Below are 14404 nucleotides of genomic sequence, written 5' to 3'. Positions count from 1 at the left end.
TTGCAGGATGTCAGAATAGCCTCCCAGAGCTGCTGTTTTGATGCTAACTGCCTCCCACCATCACAGATCTTTCGCTTGAGGATGCTCCAAAGGTTCTCAATAGGGTTGAGGTCAGGGGAGGATGGTGGCCACACCATGAATTTCTCTCCTTTTATGCCCATAGCAGCCAATGACACAGAGGTATTCTTTGCAGCATGAGATGGTGCATTGTCATGCATGAAGATGATTTTGCTACGGAAGGCATGGTTCTTCTTTTTGTACCATGGAAGAAAGTGCTCAGTCAGAAACTCTACATACCTTGCAGAGTTCATTTTCACACCTTCAGGGACCCTAAAGGGGCCCACCAGCTGTCTCCCAATGATTCCAGCCCAAAACATGACTCCGCCACCTCCTTGCTGACGTCGCAGCGTTGTTGGGACATGGTGGCCATCCACCAACCATCCACTACTCCATCCATCTGGACCATCCAGGGTTGCACGGCACTCATCAGTAAACAAGACTGTTTGAAAATTAGTCTTCATGTATGTGTGGGCCCACTGCAACCATTTCTGCTTGTGAGCATTGGTTAGGGGTGGCCGAATAGTAGGTTTATGCACAACTGCAAGCATCTGGAGGATCCTACACCTTGAGGTTTTCGGGACTCCCGAGGCACCAGCAGCTTCAAATACCTGTTTGCTGCTTTGCAATGGCATTTTTGCAGCTGCTCTCTTAATCCGATGAATTTGTCTGGAAGACTCCTTCCTCATTCTGCCTTTATCTGCACGAACCCTTCTGTGCTCTGAATCAGCCACAAATGTCTTCACAGTACGATGATCTCGCTTAAGTTTTCGTGAAATATCTAATGTTTTCATACCTTGTCCAAGACATTGCACTATTTGACGCTTTTCGGCAGCAGACAGATCCTTTTTCTTTCCCATATTGCTTGAAACCTGTGGCCTGCTTAATAATGTGGAACGTCCTTCTTAAGTAGTTTTCCTTTAATTGGGCTCACCTGGCAAACTACTTATCACAGGTGTCTGAGATTGATTTCAGTGATCCAAAGAGCACTGAGACACAATACCATCCATAAGTTTAATTGAACAATATAAAATTAAATGTTTACGACACTTAAATCCAATTTGCATAATAATTTGGAACGCAGTGTAAAGCCCAGCACAGTTAATAGGATCTGCTGCCGTGTAGCTGTTGAGACAGGATTGATGTTGTAGTGCAGATTTCATTAAATGTGTAGCTACTTTACATCACCTGTTAACCTGATGCTGGAACACTTCAACATTTATTAATGGCCTAATAGTTTTAGGTAATAACCTTACATGCACAGCCCCTAAAAGGACAAAAAAATCTGAATACACTTTAACAGTCGACTGTCATTACATTAGAACGAAGTATTATGTAAATGTTATTTTACTTTTTACATTTATTATTCAATATTTATTTTCTATGTTACCTGATCCAATTACATTCATACACGTTTAGGTGTGCCTTAAGGTTTCAACTTGCAGTTAACATTAGACAGAAAACAATTGAAACGTTCTTGCATAGATCTTTATTCATAAAATGTACATTTCTTAGAGATTTTTTTTTTACATCATCTTAAACATATATTTATCAAAATAAAATATTAAAATACTGTGCAAATTCAAAAGCAGTATCACAGTGCATAAAATGATCCCTTCATGTCCACTGGCACCTTTCTGTACTTACAGACCATTGTACTCATGTCTACAATAGCCAACAAACAGAGGCTCGGCCTGAATACCCCGCCTGCCAAACACAAACAAGAAGTCATTCTCCTCATTAAACATTGCAATATAATTGAATTATAATTGAATTGAATTTAGAGTACAAAATGTACAAAACAGACAAGAGGTTAGTAAAGAATGCTTATGAAACATTGTATTACCTTAAAAGTTTGCAGCGAAAATCTTCCAGGCGAGGGAAGGCCAAATCTGCATTTAGTGTTCTTTCTTCATTGCTCCACAATCTCTCAGCTGCAGCGCAGGCTCTCGGCCTTCACACAAACACAAATATGCCTAAGCATGTGCATTTGCATCATAAATAAATGATTCTGACCTTGATTGCTTTCTCGTACCACAGTCGAGGGGTCAGATTGGTGGCATCAACATATTCGCCCCACATGGCAACCTCTCCACCAATCACTAACTTCTTCTGCTCTTCTGTGCCTAAACCATGAAAATAAAGTCACATCTTTAAGCTAGCACACCAGACAAACCCACAACACACACCAGCAAACCACTACAAACAACAGAAGAGCCAATAAAAGCTCTTTTTTGATAGGCTCTGCTTTCGAGAATAAACAAAACGACTAAAATAATGGTTTCTAAATGGTTCATACGTTTAATATAAAGTCTTTCCGAGATTATTTTTAGCACTAAATTCATTGGAGGTAACTCAGCCCATGATATCTAATCACATCTATTAATAAGAATAATATACACTCAACAGTATCTAGAAATAAGATACATAGAAATTTGCTTTTTTTAATGGCCCCCGTCACCAGCCAAACATGCTGCTCCACACACCGGTGAAATTCTGGGGCTGTATGGCGTATGAGTAACGCCAGTCCTGGCCGTAGCTGATGTGGTTGATGTACCACGGAGCAGAGAGCAGAACCCGGTGCCCGGCCTTGGTCATCCGGCTCATTTCAGCTTGATATTGTACAGTTGAGCCCTTCCAGATTTCCAGAATCGTGTCCTGTGGAATCTGCGCCCGAAAACAGTCACAGTCTCACATGCCTTTACAGTGTACACAAATAGAATGTGTATTTATTTACATATCAATAATCAATTCTTTTAATATCCTCTGCAGTTATGCATTTTCCATTTTTTGACCAATCATTGAACAAAAAAATGATAGTAGTAGGGGGCAAAAATGCGATCGGGATTTATATCAGCCAGACTCGAACTTGCACTGCCCACGTGAGCACCACAACCCGTTGACCACATATTTAACACTAAGTCACAGCTATGACCATAAACATATATAAACATTTGGCGCTTTCACGTAAAGGGGTAAGGGTGTCTCAATTCTCTTTTGGTTGGAGTGGTAAGGGGAAGGGCCAGATAGCCCTTCAAACAAAGATTTTTCGGGACCTCACTTCAAACGAAGGGCTAAGAGAAATTTCCAACATGGCTTCTCAATCGAGCAAGCAGACCCATTAATGTAAGTAATTTTTGCCATTAATAAGGATTTTTATGACAATTTTTCATTTGATGTATGTTACATTCAATCTTGTGTTTGTATTTACGGTGATGTTCTTTTAACGTTTGCAAAAAAAATCGCTAAAGTTTGCTAGCGGACAGCACTGATTGCACGATATTAGAAAATATATTTTTATGTGATATACCCGGTGCATCGGCGCATGTCCTCTTACGTAACGTTAGGAGCTAGCAACGACGTATGATGACGTATACCAGTGTAGTAGTAGTTTGTAACCCTTCCCCTTGCCACTTTGTTTCAAGGGACAAGGGGAAGGGGCAATGGGTAGGCGAAGGGGTAGAAAATAGAATTGGGATTGGGCCTAAGTGACAGTAATATTGCGTGCCATTCATTTAAGAGAAAGGCTGCTTTCACATCTAGTTCGATTTCTCCCCCCTCCTCCCTCCCCCGCTGGTCTGTGTTCACATTGTAATTTTTGCATACGAACCGCGGTGCGCTTGCGTCATCAAGCGGCGGCCACGTACTCATGTTGCTGGGTTACCGCTATGAAGGCGACAAGGCGCCAAAATGGATGTAGCTGCTCGCATCACTTTTGTTGTTCTTTTTTTGAACCTTTGGATTTGCTTGCAAAGAAAAGATACAGAAACACATTTGCATTTGTCTGTATTGTACTGTATTGTACCGTACTTTTGAAAATAAAGCAAAATTTGACAAACTTTCACACAGAAAAAAAGAAAATCAGAGATAACTGGATAGCTTGGATAAAGCTGCAATTTGTAACGTTATTGCTTAAAAATGAACAAAAATCAACTATTGAGCAAGTACATTCAAAACTCTCAAAACGGTCTCCTTACCTTGATTCATAACGGTAATCTTAAAATAAAATGTAAATCTGATTTTAACACACATCAAGATTAGTCGGTAAAGTAACCTGCAATTTCACGTTTCAAACTGAGATGGCGATAGAGAGCAACCCACAGCAACGCACAGCACATCAATCTCTTCACTCATTTGTTATTTGTTGGCTGTTCGCACACACGTTCTGACCCGTAAAGGCTAGAGGTCGTACGCTGTAGTATCGAGCCCAGCTGTGAGTAGGTATCGGTAGGTCAAGGTAGAAAGGGGCGGCCAGTATAACCTTCAACCCTGCCTTAGTCACCCGACGCATCTCGCACAGGTAACAGCCCTGTTTCCAAACCTCCACCACATACTTAGATCTGGGCTAAAAGACAGGTACCTCATTCTGGTTAGATCACACGTTTTGACCGTACAGGGCTTTGAATGAATCTAGTGGATCTGTACTCACTCTCTCATGGTAGTCGAATACGTCCTGCCACACAATGGAGGTTTTGTTGAGAGTGGCGGTCATGTTCATTATACTTAAGAAAGAAAAACGATAGACATGTTAAAACTGTCGTGTTCGTGAACGTTCCTCTTCTCATCAATTTGTGTCATGTGTCTCAAATTTACAGTACCGTCACAGTTTTACATACTTCTCCATATAGAATGATTCCAGTTTAGTATAATCCTTCCCAAAGCCCATCGTCTTCATAAACGCTCCCACATTGGGATTAGACATCCTGTCAAACAAAGCAAACCATATTAAATATTTTTTGCTAATACAGTCCCACATACCATGATGTTGAAAACACTTACCAGCAGCTAAAACTGACCTCATCTCCTCCTATATGAACATAAGAGTCGGGAAAGACGGACTTCACCTCTTTGAAGAGGCGTCCCATGAATTTATAGGTGGAGTCTAGCGTTGGATTGACCGGTCCAAATGACCCAGACGGCACATCTCCCTTGTAACAAGGTGTCAAAAGATCTGGCTGTCCTGAGAATCAGACACAAGGAAGATGAGAAATGTACAATAGTGAATGTACATTATAAAACTATACTTTTTGTGAGTGTCCACATTTCTTTGGAATCAAACCCATGACCATATGAACTACAAGAAAGTTTTCTCATCACATACACAATGTAAGATCAACTAAAACCTTGCATATTATAAAATCACAAATTCTTATCATGAAAAGTCTAAATATTTTTAAGACTCAAATGTTTCAAGGTTTTTATTTGTCACACCCGCAGTTACGTATATACAATATGTATACAACTTGCAGTGGAATAAAATTAGCCAACTCTATAACTATAATACTAAATAAATAAATATTTTTTTAATGCCATATCAGCCTTTTTTAAGGCTTTTTTTAGAGCATTACAACCATAATACCAATAAAAACTCCATAAATAAAGAACATAATATTTTACCATGTTTAAAATGTATAGAACAGTCATAGATAATGTAGGTAACATTTAAAAAAAAACTCTTTTGTTTTAATATTTGATAAGATATGTAACATTTTCTATGCAAAATATTATAATAGAAGATTAAACTCAAATATAAAACACAAAATATAAAAATTAAATCTAAAGCATATATTTACAACTAAAAACAAAAGCGTAAAGCGTGGGAGGAAATGAAAAAGAAAAATATTTGTAATAAATGTATTAATATAATTAATTATTGGGAATTATTAGTATTATTATCAGAAATTTAAAACAGCAAATACCGCCAAACATACGTCTTAGTAAGAGTATAACAAAATTCTACTGTAGTTTCAACTGGGAATTGTCTTGCATTAAACAGTAGGTAATGATCATATACAGTACAAGCCATAAGTTTACAGACAATACCACATGTGTATATTGTGTTTCAACTGTTTTGACAATGAAACATTTCGTTAACTTGAAGATCTTTAAAGTGGACACGGATACATTTGCTCTTTTGCATATGAGGGCAGGTTGTTACATAAAAGGATTTGAATGAATGCTTCATTCACATTACATACAGTGAGGGAAATAAGTATTTGATCCCCTGCTGATTTTGTAAGTTTGCCTACTTACAAACAAATGAAGGGTCTATAATTTTTATGGTGGGTTTATTTTAACTGATAGACACAGAATATTAAAAAAAATCAGGGGAAAAAAATGTTATATAAAGGTTATAAATTGATTTGCATTTCAGTCAGTGAAATAAGTATTTGATCCCCTACCAACTAGCAAGAATTCTGGCTCCACAGATTGGTTATGTGCCTATATGGACCACAGATTAGTCCTGTCACTTTAAGAAAGTACTCCTAAATCAGCTTGTTATGTATATAAAAGATGCCTGCCAACAGAATCTGTATCTTCCAGTTCAACCTCTCCAACACCATGGTCCAGACCAAATAGGTTTTAAAGGATGTCAGCGACAAGATTGGAGACCTGCACAAACCTTGCATAGGCTACAGACAGAAGCTTGGTGAGAAGGAGACAACTGTTGGTGCGATTATTTGGAAATAGAAGATATACAAAATAACTATCAAATGCCCTTGTTCTGGAGCTCCCTGCAATATTTCCCCAATGGGGTAAAGATGATCATGAGAAATGTTAAAGATCAGCCCAGAACTACACGGAAGAAGCCTGTTAATGATTTCAAGACAGTTGGGAACACAGTTAGCAAGCAAAACATTGGTAACACATTGGTAACACGCTATGCCACAGTAGACTGAAATCCTGAAGCACCCGCAAGGTCCTCCTGCCCAAGAAGGCCCGCCTGGCTCGTCTTAAGTTTGACAATGAACATAAAAATGATTCAGAAAAGGCTTTGGCGAAAGTGCTGGCACTGCTGTGAGACCAAAATGGACTCCTGTGTTTGGAGGGAGAGAAATGCTGACTATGAGCCCAAGAACATCATGTCTACAGAGAAGCACAGTGTTGGAAACATTCTGCTTTAGGGCTTTTTCTCTGCTACAGGTATACAGGATGACTTCACCGCATTGAGGGGCTGAGGGACGGGCCCATGTACCGTAAAATCTTGGACGAGAACCTCCTCCCCTTAACTAGGTCACTGAAAATGGGTCATGGATGAGCCTTTAACATGACAAAGACGCAAAACATATTGCCAAGACAACCAAATAGTGGCTTAAGGAGAAGCACATTAAATGTCCTAGCCAGTCTCTAGACCCTAGTCCTATAGAACCTCTGTGAAGGAGGCTAAAACTCCAATTTGCTGAGCGACAGCCAAGAAACCTTAAAGATTGACAGAGGAGTGGACTAAATGTATCCGGACACATGTGCAAACCTGGTGACCAACTATCAGAAATGTCTGACCTCTGTGCTTGCCAACAAGGGTTTCTCCACAAAGTACAAAGTTATGTTTTGCTTGGGGATCAAATACTTATTTCACTGACTGAAATGCAAATCAATTTATAACCTTAAAAAAAAATTTTTTCCCCTGATTTTTTTTAATATTCTGTGTCTATCAGTTAAAATAAACCCACCATAAAAATTATAGACCCTTCATTTGTTTGTAAGTAGGCAAACTTACAAAATCAGCAGGGGATCAAATACTTATTTCCCTCACTGTAATTCACATTATCTTCATGTTCGTGAGAAACATATAAAGTGGGAAGCACAAACCTTTTCCCCACGACTGAGTGTGTCCAGGTGAGTCAAACTCAGGTACGACTCTAATGCCCCTCATTCTGGAATGTTCAATCACCCTCCTTATATCTGTTTGGGTGTAGATGTGTGTAAATGGATGAAAAGCTCCCTAGAACCAAAGAAAACAACGTTCTAAAAATGACAATTATAGTACACAAATAGTTATATGTTATATTTATATGATTTGTACGTTGTGTCTTAAAAAAGAAAGAAGTTTCCAGTGAGAATTTAAAGGGGTCATATGACACGGCTGAGACGAATATTATCGTTTGTTTTAGATGTAATGCAATGTGTTTACACGATTTAAGGTTCAAAAACGCTGTATTTTCCACATACCGTGCATGTTTGTATCTCCTCTTTGCTCCGCCTCTCTTAAACGCGCAGATTTTTTACAAAGTTCATCACTCTGAAAAGCGAGGTGTGCTATGATTGGCCAGTTAACCAGTGCATAGTGATTGGTCGAATACTGCAAGCGTGTGACGGAAATGTAACGCCTCTTACCATATTTGGAACATCAGGTTCCAAAGCAATTGTACTGACAGGTACACCCACCTTACTTGTGTATACATTTGGGCGGTCTTAGTCAAATCATACCACGAACTGACGTAGATTTGTGGGGTTGTGGTTACACGAGGCGTTTCAGGCAGGTCTGCGTGAGCATTCGCTTTTAGATAGAATGCATCTTTTGTTCCCACACTTTAATTTTGGCAATTTTACGTGTCTAATACATGCAAGGGCAACTTATAACACACCAAAAACACAGAAATACACATATTCGCGCCATATGACCCCTTTAAGTCTACAGGCTGAGAGTGAAAATGCTACACAACATGAATGAGATGATAAAGCTGTGGAGCATAAATCTGGACCAGGACTTTAATGTGGGTGGTGGTTTTGGTGGTTTTACAAACCTTATTGCTGAGATCGGGAAAGCTGCGGCTCTGATACGGGAAAGAAGGGTCGTCCACAATGTGCCAGTGAAAAACATTGAATTTACTGTAGGACATGGCATCCTGACGACAAAAAACACAAGGGCACATTTTATTATTATTTATCATTACATGTTTTTATTTTGTAAGTGCCCCTTACATGAACAGTAAATACTCACCAGGGTCTTCAGAATAGCATGCAGAGGTAAATAATGCCTTGAAGTGTCCAGCAAAAGACCTCTGTATGCAAAGCGTGGGAAGTCCACAATCTGGGTTTTATTGATAAAGTACTGAAAATAGAGCAAAATGTACAGATTTACTTGTTATCGTTCGCTGCACTGCAGGTGTAGATGTAATTTATAACATTATGGAGAAAATAACACACAATGCTTACAGAGCTATAATCATCCTGGTACACCAGCTGACTCAATGACTCCAGACCTGACGTTCAGATTTCAAGGTTATAAAAATAACAAATATTTGGTTAGTGCCTTTGGGGTTTATTTTTCACACATATGTTCTGTGCTCGTTAATGAATAAGACTCAATAATGGTGAAAACAAGGTTGTCACACCTCTTAAAGCACCCCATACTGACACCGATCTCAGCAGAGCTTGGCCCTCAGACACACTCAGCTTATCTGCAAGAACAAAGCATGACTACAATTTTATAAAACGCCTCAGGAAAATGCAGTGGAAGTTCTATTATAGCTTCCTATGCTTGCATCCCAATTCGCCTGCGAATAATGCACTAGAGAAGTATGTCCATCCGGGTAAAGATGCTCATTACAACATACTACAATTTGAGACGCTGAAACACTATTTAGGATGGCTAATATACAAACTGGGTTAGTTTTTTCCGACATGACTAAAGTAATGGAAAGGTGAAGGGTCAGTAGGATGTACAGTGCTCCCCAACATTACATTGAAAAGGAAATACTCACAGCTCTCATCCGAGTCTTCATCAGGGTAGCCGTCACATCCACTGCTTTTGACACTTACAGAAACCCCAAAACCTTTGAGCTGTGACCACACGTGATGAGGTCCTGGTGCTGTTTAAAATAAACAATATCACTTCTCAGTATTATTCTGTACTGTTAATGTGAAACTTGATCATACAAATCAACACATGCTATTCAAACTTACAAACATGCTTAACTTGTTTTCGCACAAGGCCACACTTTTTCTATTGACAAATAGAAATTCATGTGAATGTACGTTTTTTACTATTTCATATTATCAAAAACAAAAGATTTCATTTATTTAATTTCATCATCCGAACTTTACAATAATTGATGGAATATATTTATTGTTACTTCTTTTATGGATCTGCCCAAAAACCAAAAAGGATGACGTTTAAATAAAATAAATACTGCATTTAACCTGCCACAAAATAGAATAACGATAACAATAACAAGAAGAACAAGAATTAAAAAATATATAAATAAATTATGTGGTTATGTTTATTAACCCAATGTTCTATACCGTTATAAATTATACGTATAAGAAGAATTCAAAAAAAAAAAGTGGTTATGTTTATTAACCCAATGTTCCATATCATTATAAATTATACGTATAAGAAGAAGAATTAAAAAATATATAAATGAATGATGTGGTTATGTTTATTAACCCAATGTTCTATACCGTTATAAATTATACGTATAAGAATTCAAAAAAAAAAGTGGTTATGTTTATTAACCCAATGTTCCATATCGTTATAAATTATACGTATAAGAAGAAGAATTCAAAAATATATAAATAAATATGTGGTTATGTTTATTAAACCAATGTTCTATATCGTTATGAATTATACGTATAAGAAGAATTCAAAAAAGAATATGTGGTTATGTTTATTAACCCAATGTTCCATATCATTATAAATTATATGTATAAAAAGAATGAAAAAATATATAAATAAATTATGTGGTTATGTTTATTAACCCAATGTTCCATATCATATAAATTATAGTATAAGAAGAAGAATTCAAAAATATATAAATAAATTATGTGGTTATGTTTATTAACCCGATGTTCTACAAACCCGATTCCAAAAAAGTTGGGACACTGTACAAATTGTGAATAAAAAAGGAATGCAATAATTTACGAATCTCATAAACTTATATTTTATTCACAATAGAATATAGATAACATATCAAATGTTGAAAGTGAGACATTTTGAAATGTCATGCCAAATATTGGCTCATTTTGGATTTCATGAGAGCTACACATTCCAAAAAAGTTGGGACAGGTAGCAATAAGAGGCCGGAAAAGTTAAATGTACATATAAGGAACAGCTGGAGGACCAATTTGCAACTTATTAGGTCAATTGGCAACATGATTGGGTATAAAAAGAGCCTCTCAGAGTGGCAGTGTCTCTCAGAAGTCAAGATGGGCAGAGGATCACCAATTCCCCCAATGCTGCGGCGAAAAATAGTGGAGCAATATCAGAAAGGAGTTTCTCAGAGAAAAATTGCAAAGAGTTTGAAGTTATCATCATCTACAGTGCATAATATCATCCAAAGATTCAGAGAATCTGGAACAATCTCTGTGCGTAAGGGTCAAGGCCGGAAAACCATACTGGATGCCCGTGATGTTCGGGCCCTTAGACGGCACTGCATCACATACAGGAATGCTACTGTAATGGAAATCACAACATGGGCTCAGGAATACTTCCAGAAAACATTGTCGGTGAACACAATCCACCGTGCCATTCGCCGTTGCCGGCTAAAACTCTATAGGTCAAAAAAGAAGCCATATCTAAACATGATCCAGAAGCGCAGGCGTTTTCTCTGGGGCAAGGCTCATTTAAAATGGACTGTGGCAAAGTGGAAAACTGTTCTGTGGTCAGACGAATCAAAATTTGAAGTTCTTTTTGGAAAACTGGGACGCCATGTCATCCGGACTAAAGAGGACAAGGACAACCCAAGTTGTTATCAGCGCTCAGTTCAGAAGCCTGCATCTCTGATGGTATGGGGTTGCATGAGTGCGTGTGGCATGGGCAGCTTACACATCTGGAAAGGCACCATCAATGCTGAAAGGTATATCCAAGTTCTAGAACAACATATGCTCCCATCCAGACGTCGTCTCTTTCAGGGAAGACCTTGCATTTTCCAACGTGACAATGCCAGACCACATACTGCATCATTTACAACATCATGGCTGCGTAGAAGAAGGATCCGGGTACTGAAATGGCCAGCCTGCAGTCCAGATCTTTCACCCATAGAAAACACTTGGCGCATCATAAAGAGGAAGATGCGACAAAGAAGACCTAAGACAGTCGAGCAACTAGAAGCCTGTATTAGACAAGAATGGGACAACATTCCTATTCCTAAACTTGAGCAACTTGTCTCCTCAGTCCCCAGACGTTTGCAGACTGTTATAAAAAGAAGAGGGGATGCCACACAGTGGTAAACATGGCCTTGTCCCAACTTTTTTGAGATGTGTTGATGCCATGAAATTTAAAATCAACTTATTTTTCCCTTAAAATGATACATTCTCTCAGTTTAAACATTTGATATGTCATCTATGTTGTATTCTGAATAAAATATTGAAATTTGAAACTTCCACATCATTGCATTCTGTTTTTATTCACAATTTGTACAGTGTCCCAACTTTTTTGGAATCGGGTTTGTATATCATTATGAATTATACGTCTAAGTAAACAACAGTTAGATATACAATTTAGGTAACAGTCGAAAAAAATAAGAATTATATTACTCTTACTATGAAAAGGGAACTTGCGTTGAAAAGGTTATTTAGTACACAAAGTACACAAACATTTAAGCTGCTGTACAACACGGAAGTACCTTCCAGGCATCCATTCATTCACTCACTCACTCAATCAATCAATCGCTCGCCTAACGTTACCTGAAGCATCTGTAAAGTCAGGGAATATGATGGAGAAGTATCTTTTAAAGGCAGCATCCAGGACAGAGCATCCAGCCTGCACAGCTGAATCATTTCCATACGTAAAAGAGAATAACTGTGGACTCAGCGTGTACGTCTCTGCAGATTCTTCAGTCTGTTGAGGTAATGGCCAAACGCCATTCACCCGCTGTGCAGTATAACTGAGATAAACTAATAGAAAACAAAGCTGCAGGGATGTGCGCGTGTGTGACATGTTACAGCGAAGTTATTCGTGCTTTAGTGGCGTCGGACTGTTTACAAAGACAAGCTTTTACGGCAGAAAAACGCTGAAGCGGTAAAATCAAATGTCATATGACAGCTTATTGTCCGTTTGGTCAGCTGACCTGACGTATTAGCTGCTGCGATGTTCATTGGCTCAGTTGTAGTCACGTGGTGTGTCATGACCGATGCTTCCGGGATGAGTTCCTTTATTAATGCAAATGATGTGCCACGCAGAAGTCACTCAGTTCAGAAAGTATACTGCTTTATTACCAAAGAGATATATTTATCTAAAATACAAATAACTCAAAACAAAACACATGCTGTTTATATGTTGTTGTTAATTAACATATTTGCTGTGTGCGCTAATGCCTGTAGAGGGCGTGAGTGCATAGTAAAACGACCGCACGGCAGGGAAAGTTAATAAAATAGGCTAAGCTTATTGGCTCATTTATTTATTTCGACGTTGTAATGAGATTACTTAACTAATTAACCTGAGAGGAGAATTTATTTGACATAATTAACATAAATGTGAAAAGTTTCGACTCCTTTCACATTTTTCTAATTCACAGTTTTCTACCTGCAGTCTGTCAGAACACCATTGTTGCATGGAAGAAAGTAAATATTCTTATATTAGTTCCAAACAACCTCTGGACTATTACAAAACTTTGAATGAACATGAAAGCCTATCTGGCCAACTTAAATAGACGAGGTCAAGAGAGTAAAATGACAAAGTAAAAAAATGCTTAGTAATCTAACAACTATATCATATTATTATATTATATATTTTGCATGTAATTGAAAGTGTTATTTTTTCTGCACAAGTACACACACTGTGTCATAATATCTATATAAATTGTTCATCCTAACTCCTCCATTTAGACTCTACTACGTATATTTTGTGTACTGTACCAAGCAGAGGACAGATTATACAAGGGAATGTGGCAATACAATGCAAGATAATCATTAGGAACCAAACCACCCTAATTCCTAAACAACACAGTTGGGAGAGGAACATTTAAGGGCCAGGGCCCGGTTGCATAAAGCACCTTAAGTGTAATTTTCCCTTAAGTGTGTCCTTAAGTATACCTCAAATTTTACTTAAGTTATTCTCCTATTGTCTTTGGTAAAGGAAAATCACCCCTTAAGTGTCATACCTAAGGGATAAACTTAAGGTGCTTTATGCAACCGGGCCCAGATAAAACTATGACCATTGGGACCTCAATGTTACAAACTGTACCCAATTAACAATTACAGTAAACAAAATAACAACCCACAAACAGTCATAAACCTCAAATCTTCAATTAATGTAATCCTATTAGAGTAATTGTGATGATAATGTTATAATGAAAGACGGTATGCTGTGTAACTGGTTGAAGCTGTCATGGTGTTGCCATGGTATTATTTAGACCTTTTTTTGTAAAAACAAAAACAAGCACCCCCTACCCATGCTGGAAAACTCTCCTTGTCTGTTCTTGCCAAGACCAGTGATGTCACAATCCCTGTTCCACGAATGTCATCAGTCGGAAATGTCACAATGTGCTCTGCCAAATACCTCACTGTATAGTGGCACATGGCGTTAATAGAATATGATTCATTCAATGATGTCATACGATGAGATTTCATCACTGTGTTACCATGTCCCATGTCAATTATCGTCACATCCAAGGACAGAAATGCT

At 38.1% G+C, this 14404-nt stretch overlaps 1 protein-coding gene across 1 annotated transcript; it reads right to left on the bottom strand.

Annotated features, from left to right (window-relative positions):
* Nucleotides 1-1531: 1531 nt before the first annotated feature.
* hexa (hexosaminidase A (alpha polypeptide)) lies at nucleotides 1532-12828 on the bottom strand. The gene is made up of 14 exons (XM_057330416.1): nucleotides 12466-12828; nucleotides 9543-9650; nucleotides 9174-9239; nucleotides 8995-9041; nucleotides 8780-8890; nucleotides 8583-8684; nucleotides 7648-7780; nucleotides 4837-5017; nucleotides 4674-4760; nucleotides 4487-4559; nucleotides 2544-2724; nucleotides 2093-2183; nucleotides 1904-2011; nucleotides 1532-1764 (listed from the first exon to the last, which is right to left on the bottom strand). Exons 1-14 carry the CDS (start codon nucleotides 12716-12718, stop codon nucleotides 1701-1703), a joined length of 1605 nt encoding a protein of 534 aa, XP_057186399.1. The 5' UTR covers nucleotides 12719-12828; the 3' UTR covers nucleotides 1532-1700.
* Between the last annotated feature and the right edge of the window lie 1576 nt (nucleotides 12829-14404).

This window comes from Triplophysa rosa, linkage group LG3 (assembly GCF_024868665.1).
Source record: "Triplophysa rosa linkage group LG3, Trosa_1v2, whole genome shotgun sequence".
NCBI lineage: Eukaryota > Metazoa > Chordata > Actinopteri > Cypriniformes > Nemacheilidae > Triplophysa > Triplophysa rosa.
This window is presented reverse-complemented; position numbering and strand designations above follow the sequence as displayed.

What these genes read in the sequence shown, in the direction of transcription:
- hexa (XM_057330416.1), bottom strand. Translation starts at nt 12,718, where the DNA reads ATGTCACACACGCGCACATCCCTGCAGCTTTGTTTTCTATTAGTTTAT. An exon ending in ATGCTATTCTGAAGACCCTG is followed by an intron (nt 8,685 to 8,779) that starts GTGAGTATTTAC and finishes TTTTGTCGTCAG; the next exon opens with GATGCCATGTCCTACAGTAA. An exon ending in TATTCGACTACCATGAGAGA is followed by an intron (nt 2,725 to 4,486) that starts GTGAGTACAGAT and finishes TTTCGGGCGCAG; the next exon opens with ATTCCACAGGACACGATTCT.